The sequence below is a fragment of the Coregonus clupeaformis genome, chromosome 24, assembly GCF_020615455.1.
Source record: "Coregonus clupeaformis isolate EN_2021a chromosome 24, ASM2061545v1, whole genome shotgun sequence".
Taxonomy (NCBI): domain Eukaryota; kingdom Metazoa; phylum Chordata; class Actinopteri; order Salmoniformes; family Salmonidae; genus Coregonus; species Coregonus clupeaformis.
The window spans coordinates 57,330,540-57,347,648 of NC_059215.1; the positions used below are offsets into that span (position 1 = coordinate 57,330,540).

General features: G+C 44.7%; 1 protein-coding gene and 1 long non-coding RNA gene across 3 annotated transcripts; both read right to left on the minus strand.

Moving 5' to 3' along the window:
• Positions 1 to 2,190: 2,190 nt before the first annotated feature.
• Positions 2,191 to 8,593, minus strand: LOC121538626 (spermatogenesis-associated protein 2-like). The gene is made up of 3 exons (XM_041846808.2): positions 8,545 to 8,593; positions 5,160 to 6,023; positions 2,191 to 4,897 (listed from the first exon to the last, which is right to left on the minus strand). The coding sequence occupies exons 2-3, from the start codon at positions 5,493 to 5,495 to the stop codon at positions 3,536 to 3,538; spliced, it is 1,698 nt and encodes a 565-aa protein (XP_041702742.2). The 5' UTR covers positions 5,496 to 6,023; positions 8,545 to 8,593; the 3' UTR covers positions 2,191 to 3,535.
• Positions 8,594 to 10,069: 1,476 nt separating this feature from the next.
• On the minus strand, positions 10,070 to 14,253 carry LOC121538627. 2 transcript variants are annotated; one of them, XR_005995208.1, is made up of 3 exons: positions 14,213 to 14,253; positions 12,395 to 13,256; positions 10,070 to 10,495 (listed from the first exon to the last, which is right to left on the minus strand). It is a non-coding gene; the product is annotated as an uncharacterized LOC121538627 (long non-coding RNA). The 2 variants fall into 2 exon arrangements; XR_005995207.1 differs by lacking the exon at positions 14,213 to 14,253 and having other exon boundaries at positions 12,395 to 13,850.
• Between the last annotated feature and the right edge of the window lie 2,856 nt (positions 14,254 to 17,109).

The window sequence follows — 17,109 nt, forward strand, 5'->3', positions numbered from 1 at the left end:
TCCTCTTGCAGGAACTGCTGACACACTCCAGCCACATGAGGTCAAGCATTGTCTTGCATTAGGAGGAACCCAGGGCCAACCGCACCAGCATATGGTCTCACAATGGGTCTGAGGATCTCATCTCGGTACCTAATGGCAGTCAGGCTACCTCTGGCGAGCACATGGAGGGCTGTGCGGCCCCCCCAAAGAAATGCCACCCCACACCATGACTGACCCACCGACAAACCGGTCATGCTGGAGGATGTTGCAGGCAGCAGGACGTTCTCCACGGCGTCTCCAGACTCTGTCACGTGCTCAGTGTGAACCTGCTTTCATCTGTGAAGAGCACAGGGCGCCAGTGGCGAATTTGCCAATCTTGGTGTTTTCTGGCAAATGCCAAACGTCCTGCACGGTGTTGGGCTGTAAGCACAACCCCCACCTGTGGACGTCGGGCCCTCATACCACCCTCATGGAGTCTGTTTCTGACCGTTTGAGCAGACACATGCACATTTGTGGCCTGCTGGAGGTCATTTTGCAGGGCTCTGGCAGTGCTCCTCCTGCTCCTCCTTGCACAAAGGTGGAGGTAGCAGTCCTGCTGCTGGGTTGTTGCCCTCCTACGGCCTCCTCCACATCTCCTGATGTACTGGCCTATCTCCTGGTAGCGCCTCCATGCTCTGGACACTACGCTGACAGACACAGCAAACCTTCTTGCCACAGCTCGCATTGATGTGCCATCCTGGATGAGCTGCACTACCTGAGCCACTTGTGTGGGTTGTAGACTCCGTCTCATGCTACCACTAGAGTGAAAGCACCGCCAGCATTCAAAAGTGACCAAAACATCAGCAAGGAAGCATAGGAACTGAGAAGTGGTCTGTGGTCACCACCTGCAAAACCAGTCCTATATTGGGGGTGTCTTGCTAATTGCCTATAATTTCTACCTGTTGTCTATTCCATTTGCACAACAGCATGTGACATTTATTGTCAATCAGTGTTGCTTCCTAAGTGGACAGTTTGATTTCACAGAAGTGTGATTGACTTGGAGTTACATTGTGTTGTTTAAGTGTTCCCTTTATTTTTTTGAGCAGTGTAGTATGTGGTACGATTAGTACACAGTATGCAGTTTAAGTAAGTATTAGACAAGCCAGACCTCAGACACAGCCAATGTCTTATAGCCAACTTCTCTGACTATCGTTATACGTACGGCATGACAATGATATTCATTGGACATCACTAAAGCAGAGAGCTGAGACCAGGCTAAGTGCCTAAGGCTAGAGAATGATTTGGAGTAGTGCATAGACGCTGACAAAATCACCCTTCTCTTGCTAGAGGTGTTGTTGAAAGAAAAATATAAAAGGCAGCAGTGGCCAGCTGCGTTCATCAGTCAGAAACAAAACACTTCCCTTTTCATCCTGTGTTGTGTATTTTTCTAACCCATAACCTTATCCACAAGTCTCTTTATTAACCTGTTAACGTACAGTCCTGTGTTCTTTGAAAAGACTGTGACTTCATCACTCACCAAATAGAGATTTCAGAAAGGCCAGAACGTTTAACTTTGTGTAAGTGTGAAGTGTCATGACGTTTGCCCACGGGTAGGCCTATGTTTAGCAGAGTTTAAATCACCCCTGCTCTATATGACCTGCAGCTTCCGCTTGCCCATATTAAGTAAATGGACTGAACTGTGGGTCAGGTAATACGGTGGGGTAAAAAATTGACACCCTTTATGAAGATTTGCAAAGATGACTGTATAAAATAATTAAAATACTGAGCTATATTGTATGCTACAAAAAAATTGTTTAGAGAAATAAAATACAAATCTCAAAATGTTTTATGAGTTGGAGAACACATTGGGAGGGATCTTAGACCATTCCTCCATACAGAATCCGTCCAGATCCTTCGTCTGTGCTTATGGACTGCCCTCTTCAATTCAAACCATACGTTTTCAATGGGATTCAAGTCCAGAGACAGATGGCCATTGCAAAATGTTGATTTTGTCAATTAACCATTCCTTTGTGGAGTTTGATGTGTGCTTGGGGTTATAGTGTTGCTGGAAGATCCACTTGCAGTCAAGATTCTGCTTCCTGGCTGAGGCAACCAGGTTTTGGGCTAAAATGTCCTGGTAAAGTTCATAATGCTGTTGACCTTAACAAGGGCCCCAGGACCAGTGGAAGCAAAATAGCCCCATAACATCAAAGATCCACCACCATATTTTACAGTAGGTATGGGGTTCTTTTCTGCTTTTGCATTCTCATTTCAACGCCAAACCCACCACTGGTGTGCGAGGACAAAGAGCTTTATTCTAATGTCATCTGACCAAAGCACCAGTTACAATCCAAGTGCCAATGTCGTTTAGCAAACTCCAAGTTTACACATTTGTTAATTGACATGAAAATAGGTATGCACATTTTTTTCAGCATACAATATAGCTCAGTATTTTATACAGTATTTTTTTGGCTTATCTTTATCAAGGGTGTCAATAATTTCAGACCCCACTGGACATGCTGTAAATGGGAGTAGGAACAAGTTGTCAACAAACACTAACCTAAGGTCAGTTGGGAGATTTACCATCTGGGTAAACTGGTCATAGAAAGGAAACTTCTACCTGTAATGTCTAAATGCCAGCGTAGCAAAGAGTGAAGTTCTTAAATAGTTCCGGGACTGTCACTGGCTTCAGACTTAATTTCTTAGGGTCCTCCAGTTCATTGGCTTATTCAAAACAACAGCCACCTCCTAGAAACTGGGAGACAATCAGCGTGGTAGCAATGAGATTGAGGATTTAGGTGTGTTGTGAATATGTAAGTGATATGATAGAGGAACAGACAGAGAAACTGATATGAGAAAACAGGTTATCTACCAGTCAATGAAACATCTCCAATTTCCACAGCAGCATGTAAACCTCAGCCATACACTTTAAATATTTAAGGGTAAATTTACAAGGCATTGTTCTTTAAATAGTGGTCAGTTGTCATAATAGTCTGTCTCAAAATATCCCTTTAAAGCATCAACCCCCCACCCCACCCCACCAAATGTTCACTCCAGCCTCTTTCACCACCCAACTAACAGTTTCACATTGATCTACAGAATGAACCATTGAAAATATATACTATTGAATTCCAGTGTAAGTTCAGTGTTCTTGTTTTTTCTCAGTGAACACAATCCAGTTCCAGAAGTCTTCTCTACGACACACATCTAACGGAGTCTCCTCGGCTGAGAAGTTACGTCAGCGTTTGTGTTTTGTTTGGACAGCTTTTTCCCGTTTCGTTTGAAGGAGGAATAGATTTAAGGGATTGGGAAGCGCTACGACGTCACATGACTAAGCTAGAGCGGGTGGAGAGGTAAGGAAGAAGAGGAACCAGTTAAAAAAGCATGATCTTTTACAAGGCAGAGAGAGATAGGACTCCCTATGATCATGTGTACTGTATGCATTCCAGACCCATACATCTGATAGAGATCGAAATGCGGGAGGGGAGGGAAGAAAGAGCAGGGGAGAGTGCAAGGGAAGGGTGAGGGGAAAGCGAGAGAGCATCAAGGAGAGATAGTTCACTCCGTTGTTCCTGGCTCATCGGTACACCAGGTGTGATATGGTTCCAGACTTAAAGTTGAGCTGATGGTTGGGGACAAAGCTGTGCTGGGGGTTTTTACGTGTGCACAAGTCTTTAGCGTACAGGCTCATGCACGAGTCACACGACACCTTGGAACAGTTCACACAGGTGTGAGACGCGCCCGGTTTGTTACAGAATCCGCACCGTGACCCCCCCAGACTCGCTCGGTCAGTATTGGCTACGATGGCTGACGCCATGACAACCGACTTGCTGGGAAACAGCTTGGTGGCCATGAGGGGTTTCTCCACCATCTGGGGGTGGGGGTGGGTGTGCTGGTGGGTGAGGGTGAGGGGATGAGGGTGCATGTGGGGGTGAGGAGAGTGGGTGTTGGAGTATACTGACAGCTTCTCCTTGACGGGGAGGTAGCCATCCATGGGGCGGGGTGATTTGGGGGTTGGGTACTCCTGCAGGCCGCAACAGGGGGAGGGGTCGATGTCGCGACAGGCCGGGCACAGGATCATTTCACACCTAGGGAAGGAGGCCAGGCTGGAGGAGCCCAGGCCACAACCCTGACACTTCACCCCCAGAGAAGAGAGTCCGCCATGGGCTTTGAGTGCCCAGCCATCCCTGGCATCCCAGGGCTCCCTGGATGGAGGTCTGGAAGGCGTCTGTCGACCTCCAACCCCAGGCCCACCTCTCTCTGTGTACAGATCAATCTCATCCAATGACGAGAGGTGGTAGGAGGAGTAGGCATCAACCGAGGGCGGTGATTGGATAGGGAAGAAGTCAGCCAAGGGGCTGTAAGAAGGCGGGGCAGCCACAGAAAACATGGATGTGGAGGTGCTGGGCCTGATGATCTCATCCTTCATGTCCTCCTCTGCATCCACAAACAGAGGCTCCTTCCTCAGGCTCAGAGAGGCTTTCAGGACAGGCTTACTGGCTGTGTGCCAATGCCCAGCTCCATCCGTCACATCCACTGACTTGGACGGCCTTCCCCCTCTTCTCAGATGGTGAGGGTGACCTATGTCCACCGGTCGCACAGAGAGCCGGGCCATGTCGGCCCCGAGGCTGTCCCGCCGCCGGAGGACCTCGGCACAGCCGGCTGCGTCGTCCCGGCAGCCCCTCCGTTGCTCCAGGGCCTCCAGCTCAGAGGCCGAGCCCCGGGCCAGAGCCACCACCTCCCCCAGGAGACGACACTCAGCCTGGGCCAGGAAGAGCTCGAAGGCTAGCTGCTGGAGGTGGGCAGGCCCACCAGGGTGGTCCCGGACGTGGAACTGGAGCTCGTGGTCGCGGGAGTAGCCCATGGAACGCAGGAGGGAGCGGAGATCGCCGTCGCACAACGCAGCTTGTAGGTGGTAGACGTACGGGCCCGTGAAGGTCTATTAGGGGGAGAGATACAAAGGAGGACAGAGTTATTAAGGAGTGTTCCTGCAAATTCATTGTAATGCATACAATACAATGTTTAACCTCAGGGACCATATTAATATACTACAACAATCCTGCCATCTACAATCAATCAATCAATCAATTTTATTTTATATAGCCCTTCTTACATCAGCTAATATCTCGAAGTGCTGTACAGAAACACAGTCTGATGACAGGAACAGGTCCAGTCCAATAGCTTTAGATGATGGTACATACCTTGATGCAGCGGAACTCTTTCTTCCAGGGGAAGAGCAGCAAGTTGGTGCAGACCGTCTCCAGGGTGTGGAAGGCTCTCTCCAGGCCACGCAGACTGCAGCCTCTCAGGCAGCGCATGGCATTCTCCACCACCTCATAGAAGCGCACCATGCGGAACCTCTGGCCCGGGTCTGGCTGGTAGGCCCCCAGCAGGGCCGTGGCCGTGGAGAGTAGGGCCTCGCTGCCCCCCTGCGAGGTGCCTCTCCCAGGACCCGCATTCCTCCCTCCGTCTTCCAGCCGCCTCTCCAGGCACGCCACGTACCTCCGGAACAGGTCCTCTTGCAGTTTAGCATCCATTGGCGGTGCAGCAGTGAACTGCTCAGCCGTGACACTCCTCCCTCACTCCCTCTATCATGCCAAGGACAGGGACGACACTCAGCAGCCCCTCTCTGCCGCCATCTCAGTACACACACAAATAGACTCCGCTGAGGATTTTGAGAAACACACAAGAACACGCCTCTGGCCTCAATCAAGAAGCCGTCACCATTCTTCAGACGAGAGGGGATTGGTAGTAGTATTGAACTTAACTGCTTCCTGGTTTAGGCTAATTGGGGTGGCTAGGCTTTTGCCTGTAGGACCACCCTCTGCATTTGGGCATCTCTGGTTATTTTATTAGCTGGCAGTCCATGTGGGCTCTCCAGGGCAAATGTGCGGAATAAAATATGGCCAGAGGGGGCTGGTGGTTCACAGTTTGGTGGTCCCGAGTTGCGTCCGGAGGTCTAGCCTCTGCCCTGTCATTTAACCAAAAGTAGTGAGTTCAAGGTCACCAGGCAGAGAAGGGCACGATCACGATGATGCTGTGCATTTTTTTTTACAAACTCCAAGCTGCAATGACAAAGAGGGATATGCAGTAGGATATTGAACACACACATGCACACACACGCTTCACTGTGCCAATAACGATGACGTATTGAGCTTGGGACACTTCCCCTCTTTATCTGCATTCATCCATCCAGCAAAGAGAATGCAATGCTGACATCATCGGGTGATTCAGAAGCAGCCAAATATGTTCCAAACATGCAAAATGGCCCATTGAAACAAATGGGTTGGAGAGCACAGGGAGGGTGTGCATCGATCTCAGTGTGTGTGTGTGTTTGTGTGAGCAATTGAGGGGAAGGGAATATGTATCCTAGTGAGTGACATACCCACTGTTACTAACACTAAATGTGCAGTGTGTAGCATGGATGGGAGCAAGGATATGTTCTTCCCCTCAGTGCACTAAATAGCTAGCTAACCATTTAGCCAAAAACTGCACTCGCATCCACCTCGCATGAATGATCAATGAAAAAAGTAACAGCTCAAAATGCAGATGGCTACATGGTAAGCTGATTAATGAATTATGATTATGAATATAGCTAGCTCTGAAGCTAGCTATTTTACCTGCCGAAATGTATTAATTTCAAAAGAGCAAAATTTCATTGACAATGTTTTACTATGCAGTCTGACCTAAAATTGAATTTTTATACACCTAAAATCTGCATTTCAGAGCAATATCCTTTTGACATTCACATTTGGGTTTCCGTCAGTGTAAGGTTCGGCTAATTATGGGGCTGCAAATAGGCTGTCCAGTAATCTAGGCAAATTCTAGGGCTATGAAGATCAGAGTATCTCAATATTTTTTCCATGCCAAAAATGAAAACACAAAGCAGACCAAACTCTTTGGTCCTGTAAAAAAAACCTGCTGTATGTAAAATATTGTGTGCAATAGCTTGGAAAATAAATTAATGTGACTCTGGATGACAACATAATGATGTTTGTTTCCAACATTAGGGCCGTTTTCCTAAAGAAGTTAAAAACCGCTTTGTGTTTTGTTTCTTTCCCACGATACTAACTAGTATCACAATACTTTTATCATCCGGGCCCTTGCAAATCCTGCAATTCCCTTCACCCAGATCGCTCTGAAAAAAAATAGCTACATGCAACAATTTCAAAATCGAAAGGCATAACTAAGCAACTGCTATATTTGAATGGAAAAGGGAATCAGCAAATCACTACTACTGCCCTGTTTCGTATTGGCAAATCACTGCTACTGTCCTTTTTCGTATTGGCCATCTACCGTAAACATTGTCCCACAAGCCTACTAAATGTTCTCATCTATCGACAGGTGTATACCCAATTTTGTTGTGGTTTGTCTTTTAGAAGAGTGCAAATTGTCCCAGTTCCATTGATTTCCATACAATCTTGACACGAGTGATTAGTCTGCGTGCGCTATTGATTTTAGTAGAACAAGCTAATCAATTTCAGTCTGGAGTACCGCTTGGTAAATGTTAAACTGCATTAGCAGTTTAAAGTTACTAATTTGGCAAAATATAAGTTATCTGAACACAAGAGTGACACGTAGGAAGTATTTTTGTATTGGTCTTCAACATATCACATTTCAGAATAACGATTATGAATTTGGACATTTAAAACCGTTGTTTCGACACTGTTATAAATTATATAAAAAATACATGACAACAGGAAGCAGCAACAGTATGATTTTCAACTTGTGTTTTAGGAATATAAAATTATACTTTAAAAAAAATTCTACATGAAACCACTGAATAAACCCAAAAACGTGCTATGATTTATTGCTTGATGATATTAGAGAAAGCGTGAAATGTGTTTGACCTGGCTAAACTAACCATGCATGTACAACCATGTGTGGCTATTTGGCAATCTTGAAGGCAAGGGACCGGCTGCGCAAGGGACGAACTTCTAGTATTCCGCTTAGCAAGCTAGCTAACTAGTTATCATCTGAAAATACATAACCAGTTGGGTTAACTTGCTAACTATCTTAGCATGTGCTGTTCCCACCAGCTAATCACGATTTTAAAAAAAATGTATTATACATCAAATTGAACAATAGCACCTGTCATCAACGTTAACCACAATGATCAGCTGGGTACGCAGTGAAAGTGGCGTGTACAAGTCTGAGCTAGCAAGCCGTGATACTAATTGACGTTAGCTAACTACTCTCTGGCTATAGCTAGTTGTGTGACAAACTGAACAATAACACACCACACAATGTTAACAATGATCAGCTGGGTACGCAATACAATTGCCGTTTACAAGCCAGAGCTGGCAAGACGTGATGCTAATGGGCGTTAACCACAAAAGCTAACTAGCTAGTAACTGTGTGTCTGTTAGGTGGCATGGGCCCCCAGCCCAGCCGGACAGAGAACGCCCATCTCTGCGAAGCTAGCGTGCTCGCTTCCCATCACACGAGAAGCTTGTATTTAATACAATCTCCACATATGTCCAGACAGTGGCGTCTAAGGCGAGCTGTGCACATTCATGTTTCAGGTTCTGCTATTGTAAAACCTGTTTTATCAGAGAGAGACGCCACGAACATTCAGCACCTTACCTTTTCCGTTCTACTGCTGGAAATCCCCATCACCTCACTGCGCAAGCGCGCGATTCGGACCGTTAATCAGTATCAGCTGGCGCACGTACACTCGGGAGAGGGGCTTGGCCATGTTCAACAACTCGCCTGGAAATTCTATAATAGAAAAACGATTCACTCGGAATAAAGGATGTCCAAGCTTGGTTGCTGATTGACAGGCAGCTGTGGTAAGACTCGAGTTTAAAGTGGAGGGAGTACAGGGCTTAGCATGTCTCTCGAGGAGGCTAAAAATACGTTTCGGCTTGGAAAAGTTGAATATTTTCAGAAGGAGTCGGGTAATTGGATAAGGGAGGAGGATTGTAGGGAAACAGAGAGAATGTTGAAAAGACTGAGGGAGGCAGAGGATGGGTTCGAATCTGTTGAAACTAGCAATAACAAGGGAGGGGTTATATATATTCCCACGGGGGTCCAGTATGAAAAATAATGTATGCAGTCACTAACTGGATAAGAGCGTCTGCTAAATGATTAAAATGTAAAATAGAGGGAGATTGGTGTCAAGTTCAAACAGTGTGAGCCGGTTTGATGAGATAACTCGATCCGGTGGAACACGACCATACGAGCGCTTTTTTAAGAGAGCGCTCCGTAAGCCACGCCCCAGTGGGCCGAGCTAGGCATGTTGGACTGGGAAACGTTTTAATACTGTCACGACCCTGGGTTTATAAACGCGGATATCGACTCTACCACCGGAGCATGCTTTTGGGGCACAGTCGACTTCGGGCTAGAAGGTTGAGAGTCGAGACCTGCTCCCTCAATGTTTCATTACAGTACGATTAAAAGCCTAATTTTACAGTGGGTCCGCCGTGGTTCTGTGTAGCCTAGTTATGGTAATATATTTGAGACCAGTGTATTGCAGTACATTTTGTCCTTGACTTAATAAAAATATATTTCAGTAGTAAACAGGGGAACGAGTCCCAGACAGTTCGCAATAGAACATACCAGAGGGGGGCATCGTTTACTAGGCTACCTAAATTATTGGGATCATCTGCTTACCACAACTCTTTGGAAAACATTGAGCTCGTTGACAAAACAGACCATGGAACGCCTTTTCACACGAAGGTCCGCAGTGGGTCTGTGTAAATTATGCGATTATATTGGAGACTGGTTTATAGAAATGAATGTCATCTATTAATTTACTCTTATAGTAGTTCTAAGTAGAAGCCATATCAGCCAGGGAAACTAATTGTTCTCGCTTTATGATAGAACATTCAGATGTCTGCCTGGCCGTGGGACTCTTTACCTGAATTATTAGGATTTTCTTGTGATCACAACAAAACTACATATTTTGCTCAAATAGAGATATAATCAATATTTTTCTTGATGAAATATTAAACAGACTGAACAGTCCTGTACCAATGAGATTAATTAGTTGCATTGCAGTTGTGTGTGGTGGTGTTGCCATTCAGCCTCATCTAGCATTGGTATGGAATAAATTATAACTGACAAAGTACCTCAGCCTTAGGAAATCATTGGGGAAAGAAGTCACATCCAGTTTGAACTAACCTTTATTTGATTTGCTGTAATACAGAGATACAGTATAAAAGCACTCTAACAATGTCTTCATTGTGTTTTAATTGAAAATGAAGTCATAGTCTTCCTTTATTCACCATTTCATTAAGGAAAGGGCAATACCAGTATTAATTGCCAGCAGGCTCAGACAATATCCATAATGACTATGAGAAAGTACTCACACTTCAAGACCCTATTGACAGATGCCTTTTAATAAAGTCATATGGTAAGTAATGAAATACAAGTTTCTGGGTGTGTGGGGAGAGGGTCAGTGACTTGAAGGGGATGAAGAACCAGTGGAGGCAACAACAGGCTGGTAGAAGGGGGCAAGGTGGGATTGGGTCAGGCACGTCCAGTCCAGGTGTCAGGCCAGGTTGTCCTCAGTCGCAGTCAAAGAGCCTCAGGTCTTCCGGAAGGGGAGAAAGAGAAAATATGAGGGTTATTGAGAGCATGGCTAAGTGAATGGTAGTGAATAATTAATAGTGTTGCTGTGGACACTGGATAATCTGACTAATACACACACACCTGTTTGACCTTGCTGTGATACTGTAGGCATACTTATTGTTACTTTCAATTCAAGTAGCATTTAATGTCCTGCATGTGCTAACCATGGCAGCCAGCATTGTAAATAAGGAGATGTGCAGAAAGATAATCAGCCTCTGTGTCTTTGGATCCTTTCCCCTTAATGTATTTTTTATGTTAGCCAGGCCCATCTTTTCAAAGAAACACCATTTATTTCAATCTCTAGTTGAGTAGGGAGGCTATTGCTTCAGTCCTTGTCTATTTTTCGATTCTTGCTACCTGGTAAATAACCAACAACCATGGATAAAAGGAGAATAAGATGAGGAAACAGTCCAAACAGTCCTTAATCTCTAGTTAAGTAAAATAAGTAGTTTTGTTCTGGTCATAAAATAATCCAGAACATTGCAGTAAACAGTAGTGTCCTGTCCTTTCAGGTCGTTGGCTTGGGGTAGGATCAGATAGGGTTAAAGTAGTGGAATAAGGTGGAGGGTTTTAATGAGTGTAGGGTTAATTGGTAGGGTAATGAAAAAAATATATACACTACCAGTCAAAAGTTTAGACACACCTACTCATTCAAGGGTTTTTCTTTATTTTTTTACTATTTTTTACATTGACTGGGCTGTAGTGGAGATGGTAAGAAGCTTCGATATCATGGGGACCTAACTTATAACGTCCTTTCCTGGTACACCCACACAGACACTGCAGTCAAAAATGCCAACCAGCGGCTCCATCCTATGGTGGCTGAAGACGTTTTGCCTGACGTCAAACATTAACAAGTGTTGGATTGAAGTGTCTGATTTTTTTTTTTAAACAGAACCATATTACTTTTTTTTGTAATCTTTACTGGCACAGTGGTTTTAAAATAATTTCTAATTGTAGTCACTTTCAATTGATTCATTGACTCCAAGAACCATTGATTGTTTGTAGTTCATAACATTAACACACAACTGACATTAAATGTTGCTTGACCGTAGATTGGGATACGTTTTAATCAGGGATGCAAACTGGTGAGGGCCCAAAAAGTTGACACTTTTTTTTGTACTGAAACATGCAAAAAAAATCCCTGCTATGGGGGGATAAAAAGTAGTTAATGTGAACCTAACACACAGCAAAAACATTTAAGGAAAGCAATCCAATGTTATTTGTTGCCTAGACTTTACTGCAAACGACACTCAAGCCCAGAGAAAAAACTATACATTAATATTGCAGTTAGCCATGACAGCCTTTATAATATAACGCTTGTGACTGCACACATCTAAATATTGCACTTGGGAAAAAAACAACTTAAAGTAGAAATAGAATTACACAAACAGGCATTCTATTTTTTCTCTCTTATAGTGGCCACTATAGTATACATCAATCAAGTGCACAAGGCTATATGTGTGCAAAAATAATGTTCACTGAGTAAAAACTAAAAGAATCCCCCCTCACTCACACACAACTGTATGTCAAGTTCAACACAACAAAAGCAATAGCTTTGGGCTACACTGCACGTTATTACATTGTACACGTTCTGCCTGTGGACATCTATTCTACAACTTGCCAGCAGGAGAGCATGAGAACCTTTGTTGGCATTGATCTCTTTCAGGCAGAGAGTACACCTGGCATAACCCTTTTTATCCACCTTATTGAAAAAGTGAGAAAGAGGGAAAGTGTGTGGTGTTCCTTTTACCTCTATAGTGGCATCCAGTGTGTGGTGTTCCTTTCACCTCTATAGTGGCATCCAGTGTGTGGTGTTCCTTTCACCTCTATAGTGGCATCCAGTGTGTGGTGTTCCTTTCACCTCTATAGTGGCATCCAGTGTGTGGTGTTCCTTTCACCTCTATAGTGGCATCCAGCTTAAACCAGGCCCAGCTCCAGCTACACTTGATCCCTGAATCCACTTGTTTAACAAGCGACGCCTCATTTTCACCTAATTCTCTCATTCTGAAAATTAACCACATACTGTAGAGGGAAAACATGAGTTAATAGATAGCTAGTTAACTAGCTAACGAACTAACTACTAACAGAGAATTCGATCCAGCTAGCAAGATACTTAACAATGCTAGCAATTCTTGTTCCACCACACTTGCTCCCTCACCTCAAACTTTCCAAATGCCAGTTGTTTTTTGGTTACAGCTCATGAAGTATGCTTCATCACCTTCTCACCCCCGTCGTCAGGCTTCACACCTACCTCTTCGTTATCGCTCAGGGGCCACGCTGCTGTAACTGGCAAACTGCCTTTCTACTCTCCGCTGTCTTTCCAGAGCGCACGCTGATGCTGTAACTATGTTGTTATGTAAACGATTGGCTGAGACTTGGATACAGCCAGTATTGCTCCAAACGTGCATCACTCGTTCGCTTACAGCCAGTAGTGATAAAAAATAAATAAATAAAAAGCTTTTCACATCGGATCTACACGAATCACATAGGTTACCTATTTTGGATTCAAAATGGCGAATTTCGCTGAACGGTAACTAGTTTGCATCCCTGTTAAATAACATTGGATATTTTATTGGGCTTAATGTTGCATTCCTTGCCGTGTTGTGCATGCCAACCAGGTGAGAATGACCAGAATTAACTGTGATACTTGATGAATCAGGTCTTCTCTGCTGCTTTATCAGCCTCCCCCTTGCCCACTCCACGCTCCTCTTCATGGTTCCCTTCTACAAGACACAATTGTGTGAAAATAAAGCAGAAGGAATGGGAACCCTATTCCTTTGAAGCAGTAGTATATAGTATTGTTATATGCCTGAAGTTATTTTACCCTAATGGGCTTCGATGGAATGTAAATATTCCAAAAACGAAGTGAACGTGAACATTAAAGTCTACTCTGTTCGAAAGCTGATATGTTGTAGATGTTAGTAAAGGTTTTACAAAGTTGTCACTGGTCAACTTTCCTTTATGTGAGCTTTTCAGTGTCTTCATGCTAATCGCAAGCTAGCGCGGCTAACGCTAGATTTTTAAATGACAGCCAGTCAAGCTCAAGAAGTTGCCTACCTTCAGCTGTTGTTTTGCTTCAATAAAGGCTTTGGGCTAAAAACGTAACTCAAAAACATATCCTGCTTCAGTACTAGCCGATAACTCACATTTAGGTAGCTTGTCTTCCTTTAGTCAATGATAATGCAAAATAGAGACAACATAGTCCAAAACTCGACAACTACCAGGATTTTTAGCAGGATGTTTTGGGAGTATCTCCGTTGTCTAATCTATTTATGTATGCCTGGCCCTGCATTCAACAACAATCTTGCTAGTATGTAATTTACCTTGATAGTATTAACATAGTCCAATGTGTTTCCATGGCTGTTATAGTTGACATGTTTTTTCAGCAGGGCTTTTAATAAAACACAAGACGGCGCCATTCACTGCAGCTAGCAGTATGGCCGGGCAGAGTTTGAGGCTAACTATATGATATAATATGGCCGGTGTTCGAGGCTACCGACGTTAGCTAAATTAGCTAGCCAGTATCTGATTTAGCTTATGCTAAGCACTGCTGATCCTGGTGCTAGATTACTGTGAGCTGAATTTTATAGCCAGTGATGAGGAACAGATCCTTCCACTGTAAACTTGCTGAAAAACTTTATGATTCAGTTACAATAATTTTTAAATACAAAACCGTTACCTTGTGAAGGAAGGAAGGTTCATACTCTGCTTGCAGCGTCTTCTTCTTCTTCAGTGGGGTTTATAGGCGGTTGGCATCCAACGATATGGTGCATTACCGCCACCTACCGTACTGGAGTGTGGGCCAGAGACGGGGATAAACTAAATCCTACCTGCCAACCCCGTTTCTCTTAAAAAAGATAACAAAATATTTGACACTATATCTAATGACGCTCTACTTAATATACTCTTTAAACTAATTTCCTGTATCCCCTTCTCCCTCATACTAAATCTCATCCTCTCTCTTTCCCTCTGATACTGCCCACACTGTAGCAAAACATGCTCCACAGTCTCTATTTCCTGACAATAATCACACTTTCCTGATGGATGCTTTCCTATCACGTTTAATGTCTTATTCAACTGGCTGTGTCCCACCCTTAATCTTGTAAAAATAGCCTCCTCTCTTCTGCCCCTTCCTGCCATCCTCCCAGACTTTCCTCTATACTTGAAATAAATGCCTTCCATTATTTATATTCCACTGCTACTACTACCATCACTGTTTATATCAGTATTTTTGCCTCTGCCTTGCTCATTGACACTTCAACATCCCCACTACTAAGTGCTTGTTTAGCCTGTTCATCTACAGCCTCGTTCCCCTCCACATGGGCTGGAACCAAAGTAAATCTTATCTGAATACCCATCTGTTTAATCCTGCCATGGGTTTGTAGCACCTCATACAGCAGGTCTTATCTGCTACGTGAGCTAAAGTACTGGAGACTCATTAACACTGCACATGAATCAGAGCAAATAACTACTCTGTCTGGCTTAACTTCCTCCACCCACTGCAAGGCCAACAGTATGGCCATCAGCTCCGCCATATATACAGCCAGATGATCTGTAATACGTTTCCTGACTTCCACCCCACATTCCTGCACTACAAATACTGACCCAGTGCGTCCTGTCCTTGGATCTTTTGAACCATCTGTGTAAATGGCCACAAAATCCTGATACACAGTTTCCAGACGTCTGTTAAAGAAATCAGCTGGATCAACACCCTCCCTATCTTTCTGTAGTCTCTCCAAAACTTCTAGATCAACTACTGGAGACAGGAGTAGCCATGGTGGATTTACAGGAATAACTACCGTTGGACTAAACTCCCTTCAATACAGTCCCATCTCCTTCGCCTGGGTATTACCCACCCACCCAAAGCTTGTGTTCGGTCATCACTCATGTTCCCAGCATGCCTGTAAAATCTATTTTGCAGGATGAGACACCCCATGTCCTTGTAGGTTGACCCAGTAATTCATTGCCAGCTGCTGTCTCCTAATCTGCAACGGCATATCCCCCATCTCCACCTGTAATGCAGCCACTGGGGACATTTGAAACGCCCCACTACATATTCTGAGTCCTTCCCCTGTATTCTGAGTCCTTTCCAGTGAGGTCCGGGCTGCCGAACCATATGCTATACTTCCATAGTCTATTACAAAATCAGATCAATGCAACATACATGGTCTTCAATGAGGAATGCCCAGCCCCCCCACTCCTTCCCCGTCAGACAGCGCATCACATTTAGCACCTTCTTTCACTTTCCCACCACTCTCTCAATGTGTTCTGCCCAGGTCAGTCTAGTATCAAAGTATACCCCAAGGAACCTGAAGGCCACCACCCTCTCCAAGTTTCTCCCATATAACCTCAAGCATACCTCATCTCCCACCTTCCTCCTGGTAAAGAACACTGTTTGAGTTCTCTACAGAGAACCTGAATCCCCACATGAATGCCCACCGCTCTACCTCATCAATTGCTTCCTGTACCTTCCTGACTATGTATGGCAGATTTCTTCCCCTCTTCCATAAGGCACCATCATCTGCAAATAACGACCTCCCTATATCCGGCTGTACCTGAGAGTAAACATCATTGATCATGATTGAGAACAACAGAGGACTAATCACGCTCCCCTGCGGTGTACCATTATCCACCAAGTATAATACTGATAAAGACTTCCCCACCCTCACCTGGATAGATCTTCCAAACAGGAAATATTTTATCCACTTGTACATTCTTCCTCCTACCCTCATAATATCAAGCTTGATTAACAACCCCTCCTTCCACATCATATCATACACCTTCTCCACATCAAAAAAGACAGCTACAACAGTCTCCTTGTTCACCTGAGCCTCCCTGATCTCTGCTTCTAAGCAGAGCACTGGATCCATAGTTCCCCTACCCTTCCTGAACCCACTCTGATGTGGCGTTACTAGCCATCTGCTCTCTAGGAAGTAAGTTAGCCTCTCCGTAATCATACGTTCCATAATCTTACATACATGTGATGTTAAAGCTATTGGCCAATAGCTTGTTGGCTTCGTTGGATCCTTCCCGGGCTTCCGGATTGGTACCACTACTGCCTCCTTCCAACTGCCTGGTAGTTTCCCCTCCTCCCACACTCTGTTGTACAACACCAATACCTTATCCAGTGCCTCATCACTAAGATGGGCCAACATAACATAGCACACCTCATCTTTCCCAGGTGACGTTAACCCACCCTTACCTATTGCTCTTTTCACCTCTGCCCTGGTAAATGGTGCACTCAACGCATCATTTACATCCTCCCTCCTTTCCAACACTCCAGGATGCTCCTCTCTCATGTTCTCTCTCCCCCTCTGCCCCTCCTCTGACAGATTTGCGGAGCTATGCACTTGGACAAATGCTTTGGCCATCATCTCTGCTTTCTCCTCATCTGTTACTGCCACACCCTCCCCACAGGATAATCCCACTCCCCCTCTTAATCATCCCCCACACTTCTCCCACAGGTGTCGCCCTTCCAATGGTGTCACAGAACCGATGCCAACATGACCTCTTTGCCTGACGGATAGTTCTCCTCACCATGGCCTGGGCCTGCTTATATTGAATCAGATGTTGGAA